The 25705-nt window shown below is 35.7% G+C and overlaps 1 protein-coding gene across 3 annotated transcripts in view; it reads right to left on the minus strand.

The window, feature by feature from the left end:
* The window catches only part of LOC148940042 (RNA-binding protein 5-like), a 150177-nt gene that overhangs the window by 19476 nt on the left and 104996 nt on the right, over positions 1-25705 (minus strand). For all 3 annotated transcript variants that reach the window (XM_089106288.1, XM_089106290.1, XM_089106289.1), the window contains exon 15: positions 12897-13049. In XM_089106288.1, the coding sequence (XP_088962414.1) occupies positions 12897-13049 (153 nt within the window). The remainder of the gene's footprint in view (positions 1-12896; positions 13050-25705) is intronic.

The following is a 25705-nucleotide window of genomic DNA, read 5'->3' on the forward strand; positions in this document are numbered from 1 at the left end:
TCATACAATAATTTATAGCAATTTTCCCTTACACACCGTCTTCGTGGATAATCTATACCGACCGTAATTTTTTTTTAGAAGAAAGGTAGCCAGTTCACATCTTATTTGAACCGGCATAATGTAAAGGTTTTCAATCTGTATGACTGAAAAAAGGACCAGAGGCCAGACCTGCATCCCCTTCACGGCCAACTTTTCAGCGGAAATTAAGAAACTGTTTTCTTCGATCGACTGGAAGATTACAGGACAATAGTCTATGACCAAAGAGTGGCGAGAATGATGATTTTAAGAGAGGCACGCCTCCTCTCCAACCTTTCAACTATAAAACTCCGATTCACAGTGCATCGGGCCCAAGGGGCAGAGGGACAGATTTTTCAGAGGCAAAAACTGCTGTCAAGCGCCGTTTACGTTCGTTGTGGATGTGTTTGAATCCGCTTGAAATTTGTTGTGGCCATAGCTAAAGTCAAGAATACCCCCCCCCCTCCAATAAATTTTGGACCAATATATCTTTTCATTCCAGACCATAGTAGACTTTAAAATCCCAATAGTCAGGGATTCCCCGAACTGACAAAATATTGAAATCTACATCCTCTTGAACTGCAAAAGTCAGTGGTCTATTACGTCTTGGTAAAGATGTCCTTGGATGCACTTACATGTTTACCAAATTTAAAACCAATCAATGAGCTTTTGATTTATCAGCGACTTCCGCGGCTGACTACCACAAAAGTTACCAATCGCACCCAAATTGAAAAAAATAAATAAAAAATAATTCAATCTCCATTTTGTCAACTTCCCTATAGTCTACCGCCTGCCATCCGTCTCGGCAGGTTTGTTGCCTTGTAAATAAACCTAAAGCTGCTCGTCAGTTGCCAGCGTGTGTCTTTATTACTGTACTATATGAATGGAGGCATCAATAGGGCCCTTCCTCCTCCAACGCTAACAACATCGTTTCTAGATTGATATGTCTTTAATAATTGCATTTTTATCTTAACATAGAAACTGGTTCTTGCTGAAGATAGGGGTAAAAAATTAATTGGTAGTGGATTTTATTAAAATATTTACATATCATTGAAAAACTAATTTTGTTTTCAAGATATGTTAAAGATTTTATCCAGAGAACAAGTGCATGCAAAAAAAAAAACACAAAAAAACCAGAATTATTTAAATAAAAAGTAACTTAATTCCGTTTGAAGACAAAAAAAAAACAGAACTACTTTGTAGATTGACCCCAGCTTATCAGAATTGAAAGAAAAGGAAGAAAATGATAATGGCGCCAGAAGACTATAAAGTTAAATGAATATAGGCAATGCCAAATAGTAAGGTACTACATAAACAGCAGTAGAATAGCCTGTAGACGTATCTCTCCATAAGTGAGTCATCTTTAAAGATATAATTTAATCTTTTACTTTTGTTTTCCTTTGCCTGGACCAATTTATGAATCTGTAGAAGTCGTTAAAAGGAAAGAAATCCGCTTCCGACGGATTTCCTTTCTGCTAAGACCCTTTCTCAGGGATCCATCCACCCGTCACTAGTTGTCCCAAAAGATCTTTTTCTTTTCAGAAGAATGTCACTCTAAATTGGGGATATTTATTCTAGCCTTTTTTTTTCTTGCAGAGCATGAAATAACTTATTCTCAATTTTTACAACAAGCGTGTTTCTTTTTTTTTAATGACCTTTAAAGAACCGGCCCAGAAAAAAAAACCTATTGAAAGAAAAGGAGATGCGAGATATCCATTGCTAGAGAGTGAGAATAAAAGGGGAAGGTATCTCGTTTCCAAGGACCCTCCCACTTGCTACAAGCCGTCTCAAAAGATATTTCGATAAATAAAGACAGCACTGTAAACTATGATCTTTAAAGAGGTAGAGTAATGAGAGGTAAAATCTGACGATTCCCGAACTTCTCTATTCCTTTGAAGTTACGGCTTTTTAATAACAATGTCTTGCCTATACTGTTATACGCTTCAGAGATATGGTACTTAAACCAAAAGCAAGAAAGACAAATTCAAGCTTTCAAAAACATCTGCCTTAGGAGAATACTAAACAATCACTGGACTCAGAAAGCGACTAATCAATCGATATGAGATGCAACGGGACAACTGCTTGTGACCAACGTCATCAAAGTGGAAAGATGGAGGTATTCTGGACATTCTGGACGCAACTACCAGGCAGACTAGCGCGCCCCTAATACCCACTTCCACCCAGAATGAGAGAACATCTCAGCTGTAGCAAACTTGACGGATGACTGAAGACTCTTTCTTGATGTCCTGGGTGCCACTGCCGGCACAGGTGGAACTAAGGTCAAGGTAGGGTATTAGGTTAAAACGGATGCAAAATCTCGACAAAATGTGAGAAACTTTCCTAGATAAATACTAGTCAAAATCTAACCAAGAAATCAATTTTGTCAACATTATGCATTTTTTTTGCCCAAAACAACGTCTAAAATTGACTGCCAAACAAGTATATTTATCTGGGTACAATAATTGTTATTGGGTTTTTGTATATCAAACCTTGCTAATTGTAGTCATTTTTATGTACTGGTCTTACCATCTTATAGATAAAACATATGCAGTTATGGCATATGAGACCTTCTATACAGCAAAGAGGACCGACGAATCTATCCTCACATGCTATCAAAGCAAAATCATATGCTGTCGTTTGTGCACCTCTAGCATAACAGATGTTAAGTATGCATAGCTAGGCTCTCATACACAGACACATGTCTAACCAGACATTTGCAGACCACTCCCGCTCACATGTATGCAACAAGCTAGAGCTAGGCACCAAGTTCTTGAGCATAGAACTCTATCTAGTTATTCAAAATCTACCGATCAGGAAGCTTCTTTGTCACTATAATTAATATCTGTTCTTAAAAGTGGTTTTTGCATTATTGTGGCAGTGTCTTGAATTCCTCCCTAAGCAAGCGCCTGGTCTGACATCCATGCTTAGGCATGAAAGTCAAGGTGAACTTGCAAGCGAACACCACTTCATAAGAAAATGGCGATTCAATTATTTACATTTTTTTGAAAATTTTTAATCAACTAAACCCTTTCAATTCCCTAGATTAATTTGGACTCAAGTGGTCAGTTTTTCAATTTATAGGCTAACAACATTAGAAAAAATATCTTAGTAGTCTCTATCTTCCCAATCATTAGATCTGTATCGGTCTAATGAATGCAAGTGTTAGCTTTAAAATGCTATAGTCACTTATGACACTAAAAAAACAAAACAAAACAACCTGTTGAACAACTCCGACCCCTCCCCCAATAGGTGCAGACTAAATTTCGGAATTTTGTGTTTTATCTCCATACTTCTCCAGCAAAGAACGTTCTGATAGAAACTATTTTTACTGAATCATAATTCAAAGCAAAAATTAGCATTGAATCACAGAAATGTCTCATTTTGTAACAAGAATTTGCCACGAGGATTCAATATTGAACCAGTGGACCACACAAAAGAATTTTGATGGATTGGTTCATCATTTCTCTTTGAATGAAAGTTCCCAAGAAATGAACTACTTAAAACTTCACTTTGAAATACAGCGAAAAAAGGAAAAGCAAAAAAGAAAGATTATCTAGAAGAAACGCTATGATGCTTTTTAAATTATATAATGTCTATTAAAAGGCCAAATATGGGACTTTAAAGAACCAAATATTAGGCAGTTTTTATTTCTGCGATACGATTGAATGCTCTGATGGCTTTATAAGGCAAGTACCTTGGGCCAATGAAACATGAAAAAAAAAACGACTTTCAGAGAGGCATATACTCCATCTCTGACCTTTGCTTGATATTGCTCAGATCTAAATGAAACTTATAGGGTAATCGCTTCGAAATAGACAGAAAGAGAGGACAGATTTTCAGGGGTGTACGGTATTTCCAAGACCCACATATCTTCCACACAAAAGCAGAAATATAGGCATGGTGCACCTTGTTAAAATCAAATCAAGCAAGGACTATCAACTTGTATAATTGGAGGCATAAAGGACTACGCTATAGTCTACCGTCCGTTGGTCCAGCAACTTCTCTGCGTTGCCCCTCGACCAGGACTTGTCCATCGGTAGCCTGTCTGCATATCTGAGATTGGATTTCCTTATGATTGTACTGTAAGACAGGAGGCATTGAAAAATATGTGATTTCTCCAACCCCGTACCGAACGCTTTTTAGTCCAAAGGTGGGTTTATTACATCTTATTTGGGAAGGAATAGAGTAAGTATATTCAAAACGCGTGATGAAAAATTTAGATTAAATCTTCAAATTTTGCCTTACATATAAATTATCATGTAACGTTTTAGTTCTTTAGCCAAAATGCTTTGAAACAAATTTATAAATACTCTTACAACGATGATGAAACAACATCATGTAAATTGAAAAACGAATAAAGATTGTCTTTGTTTCAAAGAAAAGTAAAAGGTAACCCTAAAACAAGGAGACATAAAAATATATACTCGCATTATCAAACTTAAACTGACAGAAATTACCACAAACAAGAAATTTCCTCACCCCCCCTCTCCCAAAAAAACTAGTGTCATTTGCGGTTCACTGAAAAAAAAAATAATTATATTTCACTGAAAAAATTATAAAAAAATTAAATTATATTTAGTTTTGTGCAAAAATCTTTTATAGCATTTTTTTTTTTTTTTTTTTTTTTTTTTTTTTTTTTTAGAAATTTGAGGCGAATGGAGAAAGGGATTATCACTCATATACATAAAATATCAGAATGATTTTTGGTCTTCTATGAGTATAAGCCATTCTGACTCACATCCTATGGAGCCCACCCGAATATAGACGCATCTTATTCAACTACTTTGATGCGGAATCAACTTGCTGGGGAAGGACCTTGCTTGAGGGAGGACCCCCCCCCCCCCAATGTTTTGGTGACTCGTAAAAAAAGAAGTCACAGAACGCCGCTAAAACTCTTTGTTCGGTTCAACAAAGACCACAAAAATACTGACATATCATCTACAGACATTTCGAACTTGGTCGGTAGACGCAGCATTTTTACCAACTCCTGCCGTAATTTTACAGATGGTGCCACAATTTTCCATTTGGTGAAATGAACAGTATTAGAATAGTGACACGATATGTACTGAAATCTGAATTTCGGTAGGTAAATGCAGCAGTTCTACCGACTCGTGCAGTGATTTTACGTATTGTATTCAAAACGGACTTTATGCTAATTTTTTACATAGACAGTCGGTAAAAATGAGAAGCCAGTCGGTAAAACCTCTTGCTCCCCCCCAAACATTTTGGCTAGTAACGAGTCTGACACCACTTCCACCTGCCACAGTCTTTTCAGCAGAAAGTTAGGAGGTATTTTTTTCTGATCGGCTTGAAACTTACATGGCAAGTACCTCCGTCAAATGGGACGTAAGGATGAGAATTCACATAAGTGTACCTCTTTTCCAAGTTTTGCACGTAAGTTCTCCGATACACCTGATGCTTATGGGACAATGAGACAAAGGGGATGAATTTTCAGAGGCACAAGCCACTTCCAAGGCACAACTAACTTACAAAAGAAAATCGAGATGTGCTAGAAGTTCGATGGATCCAACTACTGTCCAAGAGACTTTTATAACTTTTTTAACCACCCATGGAATCAAACTTTCATAGTTCGGGGTTTCCACAAACTATGAAATTCCGAAGCCTATTAGCGCCTAAACTGTAAAGGTCAGGGTGCTAACCACTCTTGGGGTCTTTTTGGGTGTAGATGTCTACCTACCAACCAATCTCACGCGAATCTCAAGTCTTTGATTTTTCGGTCACTTCCTCAGAAAGCTGACACATATGTCATACATCTCAGGTCATAAATCCCATGTAAATCAAATAAACACTTTGATACTACAATATAATGTCTTACATCGTAACTCCTTTCAGAGGTGTTCCCCTTTTCTGAAATTATGCAAATTTTCAAATTGTAATAACTTTTGATGAGCGACTTCTAACTTAATGAACTTTGCATATTTGGAATCAGCACCACAAGCAAGTATGTTTGACGTATATATTGACATCTAACTTCTTTTTTCTAGACTTTTGGTTACTACTTACCAAAGATCGCTCTTTATTTACCGCTCATTACCATGAGCACTTTGATAGTGGATTAAAATTGAATATTTGGAATCAGCAGAAGCAGTACCAACTTTGTGATTTTATGATGTTACCCCATCCCGTAGTTATTGTTTTGCTTACTATAAGATGAAAGTCACTCATTAATGGTTCTCCACCAGGGCCGTATCCAGGATTTTTTTTTGGGGGGGGGGGGGTTACAAAAGGATTTTTTTCGGGGGGAGGGTTACAAAAAATTCGACAAACGCATAAAAATTTGTTTATATTCATTTTTGTTACGTTTTTACGAGTCGGACAAAAATTTCGGAAGGGGGGGGGGATGCAGACCCCCTAACTGGATACGGCCTTGGTCTCCACTAACATGAACACCCTGATAAATTTGAATGAACTTTTTTGGAACAATTGATCTAGCATAGTAAAATAAAATAACAACATTATCATCAAACTCTATTACAAAAATAATTTTATAAAAACATCATTTTCAAAGTGTAATACCTCTATAAAATTTATATATAAAATTCATGACTCAAACAGACAGCATTAAGGTTGAAAATAAGTCGTTTTTGAAAATAAGCCTTAAGATATAGAGGATAATAGATGAAAAAACAGCTAAACAGGGAAAAATTTAATCAGAACTAGGATAAAAAAAATAATTATCAAGCACCCTGACGTTTGCAGGGTACCCTTCTGTCGTCACGATTGAAAGAACATAAATGGATCTCTACTGGCTCCCGTCAAATTAATTGACCGTAAATTCAGCCGCCAAGCGGATTCGAACAGACGTTACCACCTTGAGATAATGGCAATATCTTTTCGGGCAAATTGAATCCCAAACGGAAATGAAACATTTCTACAATAATTAATATCAGCGGAAGTATATCAGTTTTCTTTCGATTTTATGAGACTTTTTCTTAAGGCAAGAACAACTTTCTTTTAAGAGCTTAGCGGACGCAGTTCTACTATTAAGAGGTAAAAACGTTTAAACAATACACGGATATTTAGGCCGACGACAGTTGCGACCTAGAAATATTACTTTGGCTAGCACTCATTTTAGCCTTAAGAGTTTAAAGTCATTTCAGCGGAGGCCATACAAAATGCATCTGAGCACATGTAACAAAAATGTCAAATGTGACATTTTATTGGGTGTGATTTTATCAAGTCCGACGTTATTGAAAATACGCTTCGTCCAAAATACAACTTAATACCCTTTCATGCGTCTTTAAAACCAGAGTGGAAAGATATCATTGCAGGAGTAAGATTCAGAAACGACTGGAGACCATTCCTGGATGTCCTAGATGCCTCTAGAGGCACAGGAGGAATTAAGGTCAAAGGTAAAGGAAATTAGTATTACAGTATTAATTTTATGACTGGACTTAACAAAATTTGTTAAAACCTTATGCTGGCCATTGGTCTCTCCCAATTTTCTAAGAAAACAAATAACAAGCCAAAAAATTTACAAACGCAAAATCTACTAATGTGCCATCACCTTGAGTAGATATTGGCCAGCAGGCTAGAATTATGTCTAAAACTTCGGACCAACCCAATTTTGACAGTTATTCACAGCTCAAAATATAAAAAAGAACACATTTCCGTCTTCTAAGAATCGTACTTTTCATTCTAGAACACATAACTTTGATATTTTTTTTCGACTTTACTAGGGAATAAAAACTTCAGGGTTAACGTGTCAGCCTCAATACTCTGCGGATTAATTTGCAGGACTCGAGGACTAAAAACTCAGGCTCCCGGATCGACATTCTCCGAGTCCTGAAGATCGACTTCTGGAATCCTGAGTGTGTACACCCAGAATTCTGAAGTGAGTGACCCTTCGATATAACATCTAGCAACAACTCGAAGAAGTCCTGATTTTCAGGGAACGTAGAACTGTATAACATTGAACAACAGCAGGAAAATCCAAATATTCGGAATTGGTTAAAAAAATAGTAAAATTTTGGAAAAATTTAAGGAGGCTACAGCCGAAGAAACCGGGCAGATTTACTCAAACATAGGTATAATTTTAATAAGAAAGCTACTTTTCGTAAAAAAAAATCAGACCGAACCATTTGAGACCCCTCTAGATCCAGACACACAGAGCGTTAGTGAAAAGTCTCCAATCTTCCCTCATATGGGCCGCTGCGTAGATGTCCTCGCACTCTGGGATGAGACTCGTCTGGAGGGCTCTTCTGTCACGTTCGTACGTTCTACGGAGCGTCTCCTTTGGTCATCCTCGGTGACAGGTGCCTTCTGATTGTCACTGGAGGGGCATTTTCGAAAGTCTATGATATGGCATACGGAGCTCCAGCTGATCTCCAAGATCCAGCGAAGACAGATATTTTCAAAAGTGGTAAGACGTTTCTCCTGTCCCGCGGTTAGCTTGGGCATTCCATAGGTCAACTCAGAACGTAATATATATATCTATATATATATATATATATATATATATATATATATATATATATATATATATATATATATATATATATATATATATATATATATATATATATATATATATATATATATATATATATATATATATACATATATATATATATATAAATTTTATATTTATATGAATTTTCTGCTCTACATTTCAGTAAAATCCAAAATATGTTAAATTCTTCAAAATCTGACATTTGGGGCTAATCCACTAACTGAATGTATTTGGAACCTACCACGGGAATTCCCCAAGGTTGTTCCGAAAGATCCAGATACCCCCCCCCCCCCCACCTCCTGACAATAAGCAGGCATAATATATAGAAGACGCGGGATACTATAGCAGCTTTGAATTGAGATTATGTTTAGCCAGGGAGAGGGAGCTAGAGGGAGCTTCTATTTTCCTGCTTGCATGGTTCCTTTTAAAGCATGAAGAAAAAGGAATGGGGAACTTGAAAGAATCATAGAAAAATAATGTGCAAAATTGTTAAATATAAAAAAATAAACTGACTTAGACCTATTTTTTGGGGGGAGTCCTTCCTTTCTTCATTATGTCAAAACTTGGAGGCATCAAGCAGTAATTTCCCATAATGAAACTAAAAATATTGAAATGCCGACATTACTCAACATTGCCCAGCACTACGCAGGATTAGTTCATTCAATTTTGTCGGTGTTTCATCTGTAATGCTAAATAGATAGCCTTCTATCGTTTGTAACAAAAATTGCTCCAATTTTTTTCTTCTACCCCGGTTAAGTTTAGAAACATTGGAAGATGACCTCCCAGGCAGTAAAAATAGTTCCTTGGTCTGAAAAGACATTGTTGCTCCCAATTTTTTCAAGTAAAAAAAAGGCAAGCTCGCCGTTTGTCTGTCTTCATTCACATCAACTGTTCCTTTCTTGAAGAAATTGAATCATCTGAGAGAAAATTAGGTAATGGCCATTTTGAACCATACTAGTTATCAAAACACAGTTTCTACAAAAGCAAAGACACCTGCCTCATGAAACATCCCGTTATTATATCAAGTACCCAATCAATTACTATAGTGTGGACATAACATCGGTTTTCCATGACCTTTTTTACGAATTCTATCCAAGCTGGGAGACGTTACTTCTGAGACTTAATTTAAACCATTAGAGTTTTTAGCCAAAATTTACCAACACACAAAGGTGTCCCATCCCATCCCATCCATAAGCATTCAAAATCCTTATAATTACATCTAACCACAAATGGAAAAACAAATAGAAAAAGAGAACATAAAATAAAACTTTAAAATAATCTATTGATGAATGAAGATGAAGAGTTTTCAAATCAATTCTAAAGTCACGACTTCCAAGTCAATAAAGCATGGAACAAAAAACCCAAGGGGTTGACAGCTTTAGTACTTCATGTTTATTACATCAATAGGGCCACAGAGGCAAGACTGGATACAAGTAATTAATGTAAGACCAGGTTGCAGTCAAAACGGGAGGATAGGAAGCCGCTGGCATAGTGTGGGTACCCACTATACAGAGGGTAACCTCTACTGTAAAGCGACCAGTATGTGCGAATCATATTAATTCCCCATGTACGTTCCTTTACGTGATAAACAGCAACCAGTAAAAGACAAATTTGTCGACAAATTTTCTCTTTTTAATATATTTCTCTTGATATATAAAATTGACTTTCCAACCCAAATCCTTCTACCATTCTCACCTCAGTAAGGATAAAAAATTAAGCGAGGAAAACGGATTTAATTTAAACAAAGCAGTGACAAGGAATGAAAAACAAACAACACATCAATTAATATGAAAAAAAGTCTTGTATTTTTTTTCTCCTGTTGTCTTGTTTTGCCGTCAATTTTTTTTAGATGATTTAGCTATTTTTGATCTTTCTCTTTTTCCGTTGATAAAGGCCACCGGATGTGGAGTGGAAATATTTGGAGTTTTTTTTTATTAATTAATGTTTTGTTTGTTTTTTATTCTTTGTCACTGCTTTGTTTAAATTAAATCCGTTTTTCTCGCTTTATTTTTCGTAAATGGAAAAGCAGTGTGGTCTAAGAAAATATTCAGTAAGGATCGATTAAGTGTTCGATATACTAGACAGATTATCGTCGAAAATTCTACTCGCTGTCCAAACAGATTGGGGGGGGGGAGGAAGGAGGAGAAATGTTCCATAAAAGCAAAGAAACAAAACAGTACATTTTTAGTTAAACATTTTTTCAAGTTTTTCTTCGGCAACATAAATTTGAACAATCTTATGAGTTTCCCCCCTCCCCATCCCCACATATAAACATCAATCAACTCCTTACTAATGCGACAATATCCTAAACTTTAGCAGCGGTGTAGCTAAGGGTATGCATATTCTACGGATTACAGAGGCCAGTGAAATTCCTTGCTACGCCATTGGCAAGAAGTAAAAGCTCGTGTACACCTACGTTAGATACTACACAGCCCCTTCTAACACAAAATTAAGGTTTTTGCATTCCAAAAGAGTCAAACTATTGGTGAATACTTCATAACAAATTACGGTTCATTACGGAGGTGTTCAACCCATTGTTGACTAGCTTGATTAGCGGGAGGTCTGGGCTCTGGTGCCTTGATTATAAATCAACTAATCCAACAGCTTTTGCCTTGGTACATGCTTAGATCTAATTAATAAGGCTGCCTCATGTCAAAAAAAAGAAGGATACGCCGTTTTTCAATTTCCAGCTCTTTTTATAGACTGTGGGTGAACCACCAGTCCATATGGGTTTCAATTGAATTTTTAAAAATCGTAACAGCTGAACCTTTCAGAGGCCAGTTCGACCCAATCTATGAAACATGTTCTAAAAGTATTGACTATTACAGGTACAGGATTACCTTCCATATTTTTATTCATCTATTTCAATCCATTTTACAAAATATGCAAACCACTGTCGCCAGACCAATCTGAGTTACTTTAATAATAATAAAAAAACAAACAAATAACAACAAAAAACAGAAAAACAGTGAACAAAATTGAAAAAGAAGATCCATTGCTGGTTTTGCATACCACTGCATAAAAGATACTGGGAGTCTTATGATGAGGATGGCTCGGGAGGTAGGCGTGCCTGCCCCTCTGTGGGGAGCTTGGGGATGGGATGGACCATTTTCTGAGTAGATGCCAAAGTTTGGTGAATTTTAGGGCTCTAATTTTTTCTTGGGAATGTACCGCTGCTCCCGGGTGTTTTGGGGACTACTTCGAGGGACCTAATTATTGCGTTAGGTTGTTTTATAGAGAAAGGTCTGATGGCGCGGAAAGAAGCTGTAGTTTGAATTTGTTGAGTGTTATTGTTCTTTTTTTTGTGTATATGGCCACTGGCTTTTAAATACACGTATATATATATATATATATATATATATATATATATATATATATATATATATATATATATATATATATATATATATATATATATATATATATATATATATATATATATATATATATATATATATATTAAGGTTATGCCTCACTCTTTCACATTTCCTAGATAATTGTCAAAGACCCTTGATTGGAGGATGAGCAGGGCAACAATATAGGTTAAATCAGGCTTTGATTCCTGATTTACATTGCCTAACTGATCCTCCCAACTTAGTATACGGTTTTTGGCGATTCCCTCAAAAGTCTGAAAATATCCGATATGACCTTCAAGTATGACAGCGAATTCAGTGTATTTTTAGGTGGACTTGGTCAAATTGGCTTCAAACAATGAATATCTTAAACCTGTGTCTCCAGCCTCGCTTCTCTACCTATGCTTTACATGAAGCAACCGGGTGCGTAATTCCTTGGAAATCATCTATCTTCGCTATAGGATATGTAATAGGCAATACTTACCGTTGTCATTATTAGATGCGATAATTAAAAACAAGCTTATAAAGAATATTAGATATTCTCTGAATATCTAAATGAATATAGGAGAGAAGACACATAGTCTTATAATGAGTAATAGAATAAAGATCGGTCTCAAGATTGTTTTTTATTTATTCTGGACTGGTTAATGCCTCTCTTCTTACTATACTACTTCATTATTTTGCACCGGCTTCGTATTTGAAAGGGATTAAAGAAACTACGTGTAGTTTGCCCAAAACCTGTAACGTACCCAGAGCCTAAGAACCTCAAAATCTCCCTCAGAAACCTGGAACTTGCATGCAAATTCGTCTTTTTTAAACATGCATGATGGTGAAAGAACAAATATCTTTCCATAAGCATTGAGCCCTATAAACCCTTGCCCAAAAGCGTCAGACCTTCAGCAAGGTAGAATTCTGATCGTGTCCCAGTTCGTAACAACGCACCAGCTTTGGAAGATAGATATTTTCAACAGGAAAAGAAAAAACTGTAAAAAATGGCTTATCCAGTATCAGATAACCGTACACAAATCTGAAGCCACATAAAAGTCAATTTTTACCTCGATAATATCAACACGACCTTGATTGGATTTCCCCAGACCTGTTCCAGCTTGCCATCCCATTTTTTGTAAAAGTTTACTACCAATATTGTCGTTGGCTATTGGAGCCGATGGCCCCTCTGCGCCACTTTCCATAGCGGCAAGAAATTTTTCCTGAAAAAAAGTTTTAAGTCAAGAGACGAACTGGTAAATGAAACAAAATTAAGCCTATTCTGTACCAGTCATATGAAAAGCGATAAATTTCTTACTAGGTATAAAAGGCATGTCCATGAATGGAAAGAAAAAGGACAAGAATTCAACATGACAAATGAGAAAAACAATTTGCTAAAAAAAAAAAAAAAAAAAAAAAAAAAAACCACTAGTTTGTTTTGAATATTACAAATAAAACATGTAAAATTCAAAAAGGACTGCTAGGGCAGGTTCTGCAGATGAAGGAACTCAGATTGCCGAAGATCGTCCTTTTCGATCAAAAGTCTAGGGCTAAACGCAAAGCAGGTCGTCCTCGGTTGGGTCGAGAGGATGTCGTAAGCAAAGATTTAAGGGAAATGGAAACTTCCTTGGAGGGTGTAAAGAGGGGGGCTTTGAATAGATTGGAATGGAGGAGCTTGCGTAGCTGTGTTGGCCTCAGGCAGCTTAGTGCTGCAGTGAGTAATAGTAGTAGTACTGGTAGCATAAAGCTAACCTACCTCAGCAGCAGTAAGTTACCATATTGAAAGCAAGAACTTCGATATTTTTTTTTGAATCTTCACTAGTTATCTTTAGAAAAAGTAATTTTCTATAATAGAAAGTCGAACAAATAAACGAGTTAGAACAAATTTGTCAGTGTTTTTCTTAGCTGAATAATTATAACGTCATTTGATTGTGTCAGTTTTGACTTGGTCCTTGAATGAATCACCTTGAATTCCACTTTTATATGGTGTAGAACTTTTCCGTCTCGATGGCTAAAATTTAAAACCATTGAAGATATATCTTAAGGCAGGTGTGACCTGTGAAGTGGCAAATTAGAGAGAACCAATTCTGGGAAATGTACTACATTCCGAATACAGGTTTCTTGTTAAATTGGTTATTGTACGAGTACCATAGAGATGCTGAAATTGAATTAGTATACTAAAAAATAATATATTCTTACAAAATTAATTTTAAATTTTTTTCTAAAAAATAAGATGTTCAAAGATAAGTAAAGACCGATACCAAAGCCTTAGATAAATATACATAGAGTGCACTAAGTCAAAGTTAAAACGAACAGAAATTACTATGAATGAAAAAATAAAACCTAAAACAAAAAAATTTTATCAAGTCAGAATAATCAAGTCAGACTTGTACAGAAATTAGAAATTAGAATAAATGAGAGTATGCCTATTACCCCATAAATCCCTCAAGGATATAAATATGATCTTCAAACACTTTTAGGCGAATCAAGATGAACATTTGTTGGTGGACCAGAGACAACATTTTTTTAAGAAGCCCTTCCCCTTCTCCCTTCAACCCACAATTCAAGATTATAGGTCCATTTGGTCCCCGCGATTCCCTGAATGCCTCAATAGGAGCCTTATACTGTTCCCAAAAATCTGCTGATACGCTATTTAGATAACTTAGGTATAAAGTGACTTTCAACTTACTTTATGTACTACACCATGGACAGACACTAGGTTCCACAGGAGTTTATAATGTAAAACTTTAAGATATCCTTCCCCCAGCCGAAAACTTTGAAGTAAACTTTGTCCCCCAGTCGAAAACTCCTAAATGTCAACCCGATCTCTTGAATTGTTCCCTAGATACAGCAGGCATGCCATTTCGATAACTTGGGTACACCTGATCTTCCAATTTTTCTCGATACTTCACCGTGTAGGTCCCACAAGGGCTCATAGCGCAAAAACTTCCATCCAGCTCAAAGACCAAAAATATTTAACCGCCTTCCCATCAATACAAAATTTGAAATCCCCTTGCCCTCCTCCCTAAACAGTCCCTGTAAGTTTTAACCTGATCCCCCGAGCCATTCTCAAGAATCTGCAGACACATTATTTTGATGATCTGATGATTATTATTGCACGATAGCGTACCCACAATATTTTGTGACATAAAAATATACCGAAAGATCTAAGGTAGATAAATTCTCAAAACACCTATCAACCATGGTTTTCAAAGACCCATACATGAAAAAAAAAAAATCCTTGTGAAGGGCGCAGTAAACTTCACAAAAATAAAATATCAAAAATATTATAATTAAAGTAGTCGTAAACAACAGAGAGGTTAAAACATAGATACATAGGGCAATTCACACACTACACTCTTCAGTAAGTACTTTCCTACTGGCATAGAAAAGTAAACCATCCCTGTGTAAGTCGTAATTCCAGCAAAAGCTGTCAGTGGCAACTGGAAAAAATCTTCCCATCGAGGCCAGATTCGACGGCGTTGTTTTGTCTGACAAAGATCTATCATACTCAAGATGGCGGGTTGGAAGGGCCATGTTTTGACCACGTAGAGTAGGACTGAGCTCAAGGCTGAGTTAAATATGGTCATCTTAGTGCAAATAAAATATGGAGCACTGTCCAAACGACATCGTGCCTTCCGACAACACAAGAAGCTTTCGTAATTCGGCTACCCAGTTCAGCTTCCACGTAACGATCCTTCGGAAGAACGGAGCCTAGGTAGGCGAAGTTAGAAACAGCTTCAAGTGGCGGACACATACTTCACAAACTGTAATGAAGTCTGGCGGTTCGACATCCATTATCTTTGTTTTTTCCCTCTTTGCTTCAGGCTCGAATGTTGCCGACATTAAGCAGGACATTAAGAGCATATGCCAGGTGTCGTATGGAGATGGAGATAACTTTTTCCAGCAGGACATTAAGAGCATATGCCAGGTGTCGTATGGAGATGGAGACAATCGCAAGGTCATCTGCGAAATCGGCCTCATACAAGATTCGATCTACAAACCGGAGGCCAAACGGCAAGTGATCGTTTGTCCCAGTCATTATATGATCTATGGAACCATTGAACAGTTACAGTGCAGCAGAACACCCTTTTCGCACAGCAGTTTTGATCGTAAACGTCGTACTCTGCTTTCCGTTAACTTGAACGCAGCTCTCGGTCTCATCGTATGATATTTCAAACAGAAGACAAGATTTAGCTGAATACTTTGCTGAAGGGGTAGCAAGGTGTATACTACTCTCTGAGATCGTTGCTTCCCCTTTTCATCCCAAGTTTCCAATGAGATTAAGCTTTTTTCAAGATTTTCCTCTAGTATCTTAAAAGACTAACACATCCCCAATGAACCCACTTGAGATGGTTAAAAAAAGTCTAATAAAAACCCAAACATGTGTTTCGGAAGTGGCACAATTCAAGATGATAATCATTTTTAGAGATAAAAACGAGAAAGAAAGAAGAAAAGGGTTTTTAGAAAACGCCTTTTTTTGTATAAATCTTTGATTGATCATATTTTCTGTTATTATACTTCACAAAATTATTTTTATTTAAAAACAGATAATCCTTTTCAACAAAACAAAAATTTGAATGTTAACGTTTATTCTACGAAAATGATACAACAATAATATGAAAACTCAGAGATAGATGATTTAACGAATAATAGTAAACGAATAATATCAACTCTAGACTGAATCCCAGTTTAAAATTTGATATGCCAAATTTGGACTGCTACTTTTTGATATTCGTTTGCAGTACTCGGTAAATTGACATTATGCAGAATATTAGCATGTGGAGTGGCAGCTCTTCAGTCGGGATTTCCTTAATTGGACCAACTCTGCCATACCACACCCAACAGTACATTAGTACCAACACCGGCTTTGGCCCCAAATTCAACTTCATAGCCCTGCATTAACAAATAAAAGGCTTTCTTAAGTCGTGTCATGAGAAAAGTGTGCGTTAGTAATTTAATTTTGTTTCTCTTCAAGTTCTGGAAACCTCTGAAGAATTATACTCGACCAGAAAGAGAAAAATAAATCAATTTATTTTTTTTACCCCATAGTTTCCCAATTAGAAACCCTTGTTATGAGTGGCGTGCTTCTTGACAAATCTAATCTCTATCCTGTCATCATCTGGTCTCATTTATTCCCTGTCACTTTAAAATAACACTTGTGATGTTTGTTAAGGAATACATTCCTTCATTCCCAATGTTTCAATATTACTATTTTCGTTTCCTTTTTTTATTGTTATTTTTTACTAGAAGCCTTAATGTACAAAGGTGTTATTCCAATGGCCGAGTTAATATACAAGTATTAATATTAGTATTAGTATTAATTATTATTAATAATTATTATTAATATTATTAATATTAATATTACTATTAGTATTAATTATTATTAATTAATTAGTATTAATATTAGTCTTAAATATGCAAAACCTGGTAGAACCTAATCAAATCAAGTCTCAAGCCTCATGAAAATCGGCTATAGATGATAAACCTAACTTATTCCAATTGCAGAGTAACTGAGAGTAGACAGTTCAAACACCTGATTTCTGCAACAGTTAAAAGTAGATTCTCGCGAAACAATCCCTGAACAATCATGGGTTAAAAGAGGCAACTGTCATTGTTTATTAATCAAGAGAGGTCGAGTTGTGCCCAGCAACTATTTAGACCAAAATCTTGCACGACCTTGATTTCAATAGGTTTGACATGTTTATCTTTCTGAAAAAAGTATCTGTGAATTCTTTTTTTTATGTTTTTTTTTGCATAGTTTAGGAATGTATGAATCAAGAACCCAGAGGAATATTTTGTAAATATTTCTGCCCTTCTGATTGAAGCACCTATTTTTAAACATCGATTCGACTCCATAAAAGCGAGAAATCACTCGAAAGGGGAGACGAATCGCAATGAAAATTGTACCATTGAAATCAGCATGGTCGAAAACCCTGCATAGTTAAAAACGGGGGTTTCAGCATGTGTGTTAATAAGACCACCATCAAGTGTCCCATGGGCCATGGCATTTTTTGGTCATTTGCGTAGTGGAAAGACTGGGAACCATAGAAAATGTACCATTAAAATCTTCATGGCCGAAAACCTTTAACCGGAGATATACAACCCCTACTCTTGAATACTCCCCCTCCCCGTCCCCTAGCAAGCAGTGGCAGATTCAAGATTTTTTTAGGGGGGGGGCAAAATAGGTTGATCGGATTAACTTCCATTAGGTGCAAGTTTAATTAACGCAAACTTGCGTTGATTAAGTAAATTACACTACTTTAGACAATGTTAGGGGGGCGCCCCCCCCCCGCACCCCCTCCCTGGATCCGCCACTGCTAGCAAGACAAGAGGAATAGTAACTGTCAGTTATGCTTGTCTAAATAGTAAAATTAATTATGAAAATAATTTTTTGGAATTTTGGAAAAGAGCTGAGAGTGCTGATGTCTTTTTTATTTCTCCGGCACAAGGGGAACGGGAGCCAGCGATTACCCCCCAGCAAATTTCATTCCCCCACACACAAAATTGAGCAGCCAAAGAGACAGTACAAAATAGGTACTTCAAATGTCTATCAAATGTCCTATGGAGTAACAAAAGGACCGGATATCAAAAACAATTTAGAACAGGAACTGGATGGTCTCCAATCACTTTCGACAGCCCTTACCCCGGGGGCTGGAAGGGGGGTTGTCAAACCCGGAGGCATAATATCCTTATGGCTCTTTACTATACTCAACGCTATAGGATTGCCTCTGACTTAAACAGTTGAGTAGAACTTTCAATTTCCCTTCTAATGAACATCTGGAATCATCCAAGGGGAAGATGGGAGGGGGGAATAAACGCCTAGACCTAACGGGAGCATCGTAGAAAGTTTTTAATAACTTATTTGAAAGCTTCTGCTTGTACTTAAGTACATTTTATAAATTCTTCGTCATACGATCACCGCTAAGTGTAATATAGCACTATAAATGGCACTTTAGATGCCATTTGAGAAGTGAAAAGAGAGGGAAGCATAAGAAGGAGTATCATTAAAATCTACATAGTCGGAGACTCTTAATAGGGGATTTACAATCCTTCTTCAGAATAAATTTTATAAAGAAATACAAACTTCTTCCTATGTTTATGCTAAAAGGAACAATTAATTACGAAACCAAAATTTTTGAGAATTTTGAAAACGAGCTTGAAACCCTTCATTAATGACTGAGGATTGAAATGAAAAGTGCGCCAGCAAAATCACAATAGTTGAAAATCCTTTAGAAGTGGTTTACAATACCCCATCTTGAAAAAAATACTGAAACCCTCCATATCGACAACCCTCCTCCTCTCCATATCGAAAGTACAGCCTTCTTTCGCTTCAAATCATTGTTTAAACACAATATGCGAAAATCAAATATAGCCTATAATCTGCTGGTACTGAAGGTTACCGCGTTGGACGCCAGCACTCTAGATATTAGTTTAGGTCCCGGATGTATTTTTTTTTTATTTTTGTTACTTTAATTTAGTAAACTCTGTAGAAAATATGTTCGTCACTGTAGCGCCTTCCGTCATTCCATAGTTACCGAAGTAGTTGTAGTCATTTAAAGACAAAGTCACGGCTCTTTGTATCCGAAAATTCAAAACAAGTTTTGAGCGGGACTAGTCTCACGAGAAAAATCTAGCAAATTTCTTTTAGAACCTTTTTTGGCAACAAAAATGTTTATTAGTCCGTAAAACTTCGGTTCCTTGGCCAACATATTTCTGAAAAAAAGTCGTTTACTTCCATTTTAATAGAATGTAGCCTTTAGTAAGGGGATGCCCCCCCCAAAAAAAAAAAAAAAACAACAACACAACAATATAAGAGATATATGGCAAAACCAACAAGGGCTCATGCTATAATTTTTGTCCAATATATACCCAAATCTAAATTTTATAGATAGGTTTTGGTAGATTATAGGGTACATCGTACTTAATTTTCTGCTCTTTCATGCTATAGCTCCCCCCTTTTTTCCTCCATAATTTTGGACAACCATATTGCTTGAAGAAGACCTATGCAAAAATACAGCGTTCTAACTACCATTCATGGTTCTTCCAAAATATAAGAACTATTGCCATCGTAATTCCACTTAGGATCCTTTAAAAACTCTGAAATTCTATTTCTGCTATCCTTCTATTTCTGCTGATTCTTCTCTAATCCAGCTGAAAGTTTGATACAATATAGTCTTTAATCTAGGAATCACTCGAATCAGAAAACTATTTGATAAATGAACTTTTTTTATTAGGGAGGAGGAGAAATAGGGTAAAACCATGGGTATCCCACAGCCAGACATCCATGAACTATTGGATTTTGGTTTAAATGTCTGCGACAAAGTTTTTTTTTCAAAGTTTTTGCGTTTTGATTCCTAGAGAGGGATATTAGATTTTGTTTTGATTACCCCTTTCTAGATGTTACGATATAAAAAAATATAATATGTGATATATTATAATTATAATATGATAGCCTATATCTATATTACATAACTAAAGAGATTTCTTTTGTACATACTATAAGGCCGAAACTTTGTTTTTAAAATGCTTTAAAGAAAAAACAGAACATGGAAAACAATTTATAGGAGACATAGGTCAAAAACAAAATTTAGAGATTTGGAACATTTTTCTGTCATAAAAAAAAAAAAAATTCCGACGGTAGAAATTATATTTGCACGGCTGCAACGAATTTGCAAAGGTAGAGTTTTAAGAATCAACTTCACTCTCTACTTTCATCAGAAAAACTTCATAGAAGAAAATTATTAACTGACAGAAATAGAATGTAAACTCTAGAACTATTTATATACTTAAGACGAAAAACGACACTCAGTTTATAAATAGCATATTTATAGGGCAAAAATATATCTTGAACAATTTACAGATGGAGCCTCCCCCCCATTCCCTAAAAAATAAAAAATGATTGTACCCAAAAAAGATTTTCTCCAAAATTTCTTTCACATTATTAATCTTGAAAATAGGATGAATAGTATAACTAGGAATTCCCAAGACAAGACTTAAGATTTCCAACGTGTAAATCTCTTCGGGAAATACCTCTCTCGTGAGCTATCACCGAAGATTTATTCATATATTATCGCTGAAAAGATAGGCAATAACTTATAGCCTTTCACAGGCAACGCGTTAATTTTTCAGAAGGAAGTATTACCGAAACACAAAGAAATAGAAAACGCTCATAATAAAGAACTACAGATCATGGGCGTACGGAGGGGGGGGCAGGTGCCCTCCTAGAACTTCAAATTTACACTAGTTATGACTGAAAAAGCAGATGGCTGAAAAAGCAGTTGATAAAAGGTAGATGGCTGAAAAAGCTGGAAATAAACAGCTGGAATGACAGAATAAAAGTCAAACAAGAAGCAATTATCCATAATGTCTTGGAAAGATTTAGCTCTAATCCAAGAGGATTAATGCTGAAGCTTATTCGTGATTTATGATTTTTGGTGATTACTTATTATTAAAGATTTCATAGGTATGAACTTGTTGGCAATGTAAGGTTTTGTGAACTGGCAATGTAACTTCAGCTCCCCTCCCCCCGCCCTTCATCACAGAATCGGCTGCCCCCCTCCCCCCTAGACAAGAAGCTACCTACGCCCATGCTACAGATATTTGAAAAAAGAAAATATAGAGTTGCTAATGGTAGACGATTGAGGAAATATCAAGGTAGAGGAGTGGCTCAATTAAATATAATAATATTAACATTTGAATTATTTTATAATACTAATATAATTATAATAATAATATAATAACATTTGAAGATATAATTCTTGGAATTATCAGCCATAGACTTAAATTTAAAAATTTTATAATTATAATTATAAATTTTATTTTATAATAATAATATTATAATAATATAATAACATTTGAAGATCCAATTCTTGGAACTATCAGCCGTAAACTTAAATTTTAAAATTATTAATTGGCACTGCTGCAAATAAATTTAGCAACTTTCTCCTTTCGCCACCACCAAGTAAAAGGCAAGACCACAACGTATTGTTAACCTGGGAAGGGCACAGAGGCCTTTATCAGAAGCCCAGCTACGAGAGATTCAATTGAGCTTCCCGGAAACGCTGTAAATGTTCATTTAATATCGTTTTCTTATTTCAAAAATTGTAATGGTAAGTCTTTTTTAAAGTTTTTTCATTTATCTTTCTTTTTTCTTTATTCACCAAGGACAAAATCTTTTCTGACCAAGGCCGCTGAGAATGATATCCGTCATAGTCTTGCCATGAAAAACTGTTAATTTCTTGTAATATCGATGGCATGGAATTTCATTTAACATGTTGGGTTCTCAGCTACCAAATCGAGTCTAGTGTGAAGCTGCACATCTTAATACGATAGTCAATGAGTAGTTCATTAAATAGACCTGTATATAGGAAATCATTTGGGTATAATTTTATTTAAAAAGTCTACGTACTATTACATCCTGAAACTGAGTTTGAGGCACAATCATCCCCAAACCCCTACTTTATACCTATTATCCTTTAATCATGTTAGAGGCCAGCGGAAAAAACAAACTTCTACTGATTTAAGACTCATTATAGTTGACCTAAAAATTTTTGACTTAGAAATTTAATAGGGCGCTTAAGGCCTCCCATGGTTCTGGCTGTATGGACGGGACTCCTATTCACGAGCCTGCGGTCAATATAACGAACTGATTCTTGGACGACGCACACACACACGAAAAAAAACTGCCGTGGATATTCTTTCTTTACAGTAAAGCAATCAAGCTACTTCAGTATACAGGGTAAACCTTGAAAGAGAACACCTCATTCTCAATTTATGAAATTTTTTGCTGTTTTAACAATCTAAACATCAACATGGATAAAAGAAATGGAGTTTTGCATTTTATGATAGCGAGTTTTTTCCTCATTGCATATAAAAAAAAAAAAAAAAAAAAAAAAAAAAATATAAATAAAAATAAAAAAAAAAATCTAGATTGTCTTAAAATACACTCTTGTAAGTAGGATCTGACTCGAGAGCAAGGTCGTCTTGGGTTTGAAAACATTTCTCAGCGGCCTGGTTATCACTGTTATATTATTCTAAAGTGAAGTTTCGCCCTTCAAGATAATCTTCTCATGGTTTTATTCCTAGACCACACAACTTTTCTAAATACAATTAAGAGCTGTCCTCGAAGCTGAGAGCAGACTTTTATCAGATAATGGATTATGTTCTAGACTGATGTTAATCTTTATATAATCCATCTCAAGTCCTTTATCAGAGAAAGTTTGCAATTTCATAGGATCTAATAGAAATTAATTACTGATTTTTTGGCCATTATTCCACGCGACGTTTCGATGAAAAAGATATACATTTCTCTTTCCCTTTTCTTTTTTGAGAAGAGGCGAATTACAAAGATGATGACAGATTTCGAGCTATTAAATAAATTATAAGAATTAAATTGTCTAGAGCTTTTGATGAATAGTAGGAAATGAAATGAATCTTACTTTTTTTCATTAGGGCAAATAGATTACATGAGAATTGACTGAGGGAGATATTACTGAGTGCTAGGGAAAAAAGCGGATAGGGTATATAAGTTAAGAAACAAGTTCGTTTACTTGCTGAAAATTCTAGTGGGCAATTATATTGCTGATTATTACAATGAATTTGGATGGCACTGTGTGGAACGTGGGAATCCCGTGCGTAAGCTAAGCTAAACCTATAACTCTATGGCTTTGTTAGAGTCTGTAAACGGTTCTATATCCGTGCTTAAGCTCCTTTATCTATAGACCAATATGTCCTAAAAGGTTAAGAAATACGCTCGTATATCATCGGGTCAAAATGAAAGGACGTATCTCACAATAATATTGCAGGAGATGGAAATAAGGAGTTTGTGCTCCTTAAAAGGATAGTTTACTATTCACTCCTACTGTCTACAGCACAGTGCAATTCATGCACTTCCGCTTATTGACCATTCTCTGGCCCAAGAAGAGTTACCAAGGGTATACTTTCAGAACAAACACAATACACTTTTTTGGGTAGGCGGTGGATAGGCCAAAAATGGCATATAGTAAACATATGAACACTGCAAAGATTACCATATACAATTCAAATTTAAGATGAAGGAGAGGAGACCAGAAATCCCTCTTTGTACGTGCTTAACTCGTTACTTTATCTCGTGTATAGGTGTATGTCGTATTTCAAATTACACAAGGAGGGTGCAAATATAATAACATACAAAATTTTCAGAGTTCTTTTCCAAAAAGATTAAAAACTAAAAATATGGCTAAAAGATAAATTATATGCAGCTGTTTCGAAACAAAATCCATTGTTATTTAGTTTTGAACTTCTTATTTTTTACTTTACTAAGATGCTATTGTTTTAATGAAAATTAGCGTCTCCTAGTATATGGTAATATTTTAAGCTACAGTATAAAGAAACACACAATGGGTCATTTTATAGGCTAATCAACTTAGGTATTTTAAAGATAGACAATATAGAGCTAAAATTACCCATTAAACTTTATCACCATATCAGATATGTCTGATACGAGCAATATTTTAACATTAGTCGCCATGCATAGTTAACAGAAGGCAATGACGGATTTCTTTTTTTCTTTTTTTGGAGGGAGTGGAGGATTTTGGGTAACGTGAAGCATTATGGCAAGCTCTGATCGCTTTCAGTGACAAAAGTGTCGCAGGAGCACAATTTTGGTTAAGTTTCTTCGCAATGAGAGAGATAATTTTTCTTTTTAGAGAGCCAAATTTATTAAACCAAATAAAAACAAAACAAACAAAAACAACATCAGTATTAACAGCCACCCTGAGAAGTGAAATATGATTTGATACTGCAGTTGTCAACATCCTCGAAATTTGTTTTTTCTCTCTCTATAAAAAAAAAAAACAAAAAAAAAACAACATACAGTTCCTTTCAGAACGGTCTCAAGATACGCTATTTATTGCTTAAAATCAAGTTTATTATTTATTTTACAACATCCAACTTGAGTTGTTACTTTTAAAAATTGTACCGTGAGTAAAATGTGATATATTTAAAATACAAAAAATAAAATTCCTTTTTCTAAAGACAATTCCGACAGATATTAAACGTCCCCTAGTTGAGTTCAAATACCTTTTCCAAGAGTCTAAATTCTTAATCAGCAAAAAGAGAAATTGCATTTTAGCTTCAGTCAAACAATGACGCTAGACGGTTTTGAATTTCGTTAAGATCTTTGGTAATAAAAAAATTATAGATACAATGTTTCGCAGGAAGTCTAAGTTATAAGAGAGTGTGAACGTTAGAATCATCAGAAACATTTAAAACAAATTATTGGAAGAACAGTCCGCATAATGTAGTGAGTTTGCGAGCATAATTACAAAATAGCGGCCCCCTCCACAGGACTTAGGCCAATCGTGAAAAAAGCTAGTAATGCGCAGGACTTTTATTCGCGTGATATAGTGAAACAAACTGTTTTTCGTTATCAATTATGGATTGTCTCCATTGCCATCAATATTATCTTTGAGAGCCAATTTATCCTTGCCTTTGTTGTTGTCATTTGAAGTGAACCACTGCTGTACACCTAAATATGTAAGTCATAATAAAACTATTGCTTTTCTACTTGTGTTTATTTTATATGTCTGTACCTAGTCGCATGACAGATAATTAGTTCGTATGTTTCCAAGGTACGTTCCCAGGGATCTGATTTCTACATAACATTAGAGGTAATTGACGAGAAGATAATTCGAGGAAGCGAGGTCACGCTCCCGGATTGATAGTTGGAGGATTTCTAACCTACCACAATTCTGTATTTTATTTTCTCGCTTTCAGCGAGTAGCGCGATAGGTATGCCACTTTAAATCATAATATTACATATGGTAAAGTCCTTAGCGCTATAAGTGGCGCTATCGTGAAATTATAAGGTGTAAGTTCACAGCCTTAAATCATAATA

The sequence above is a fragment of the Artemia sp. Qi Xiang Cuo genome, chromosome 20, assembly GCF_049724085.1.
Source record: "Artemia sp. Qi Xiang Cuo chromosome 20, ASM4972408v1, whole genome shotgun sequence".
Taxonomy (NCBI): Eukaryota; Metazoa; Arthropoda; class Branchiopoda; order Anostraca; family Artemiidae; genus Artemia; species Artemia sp. Qi Xiang Cuo.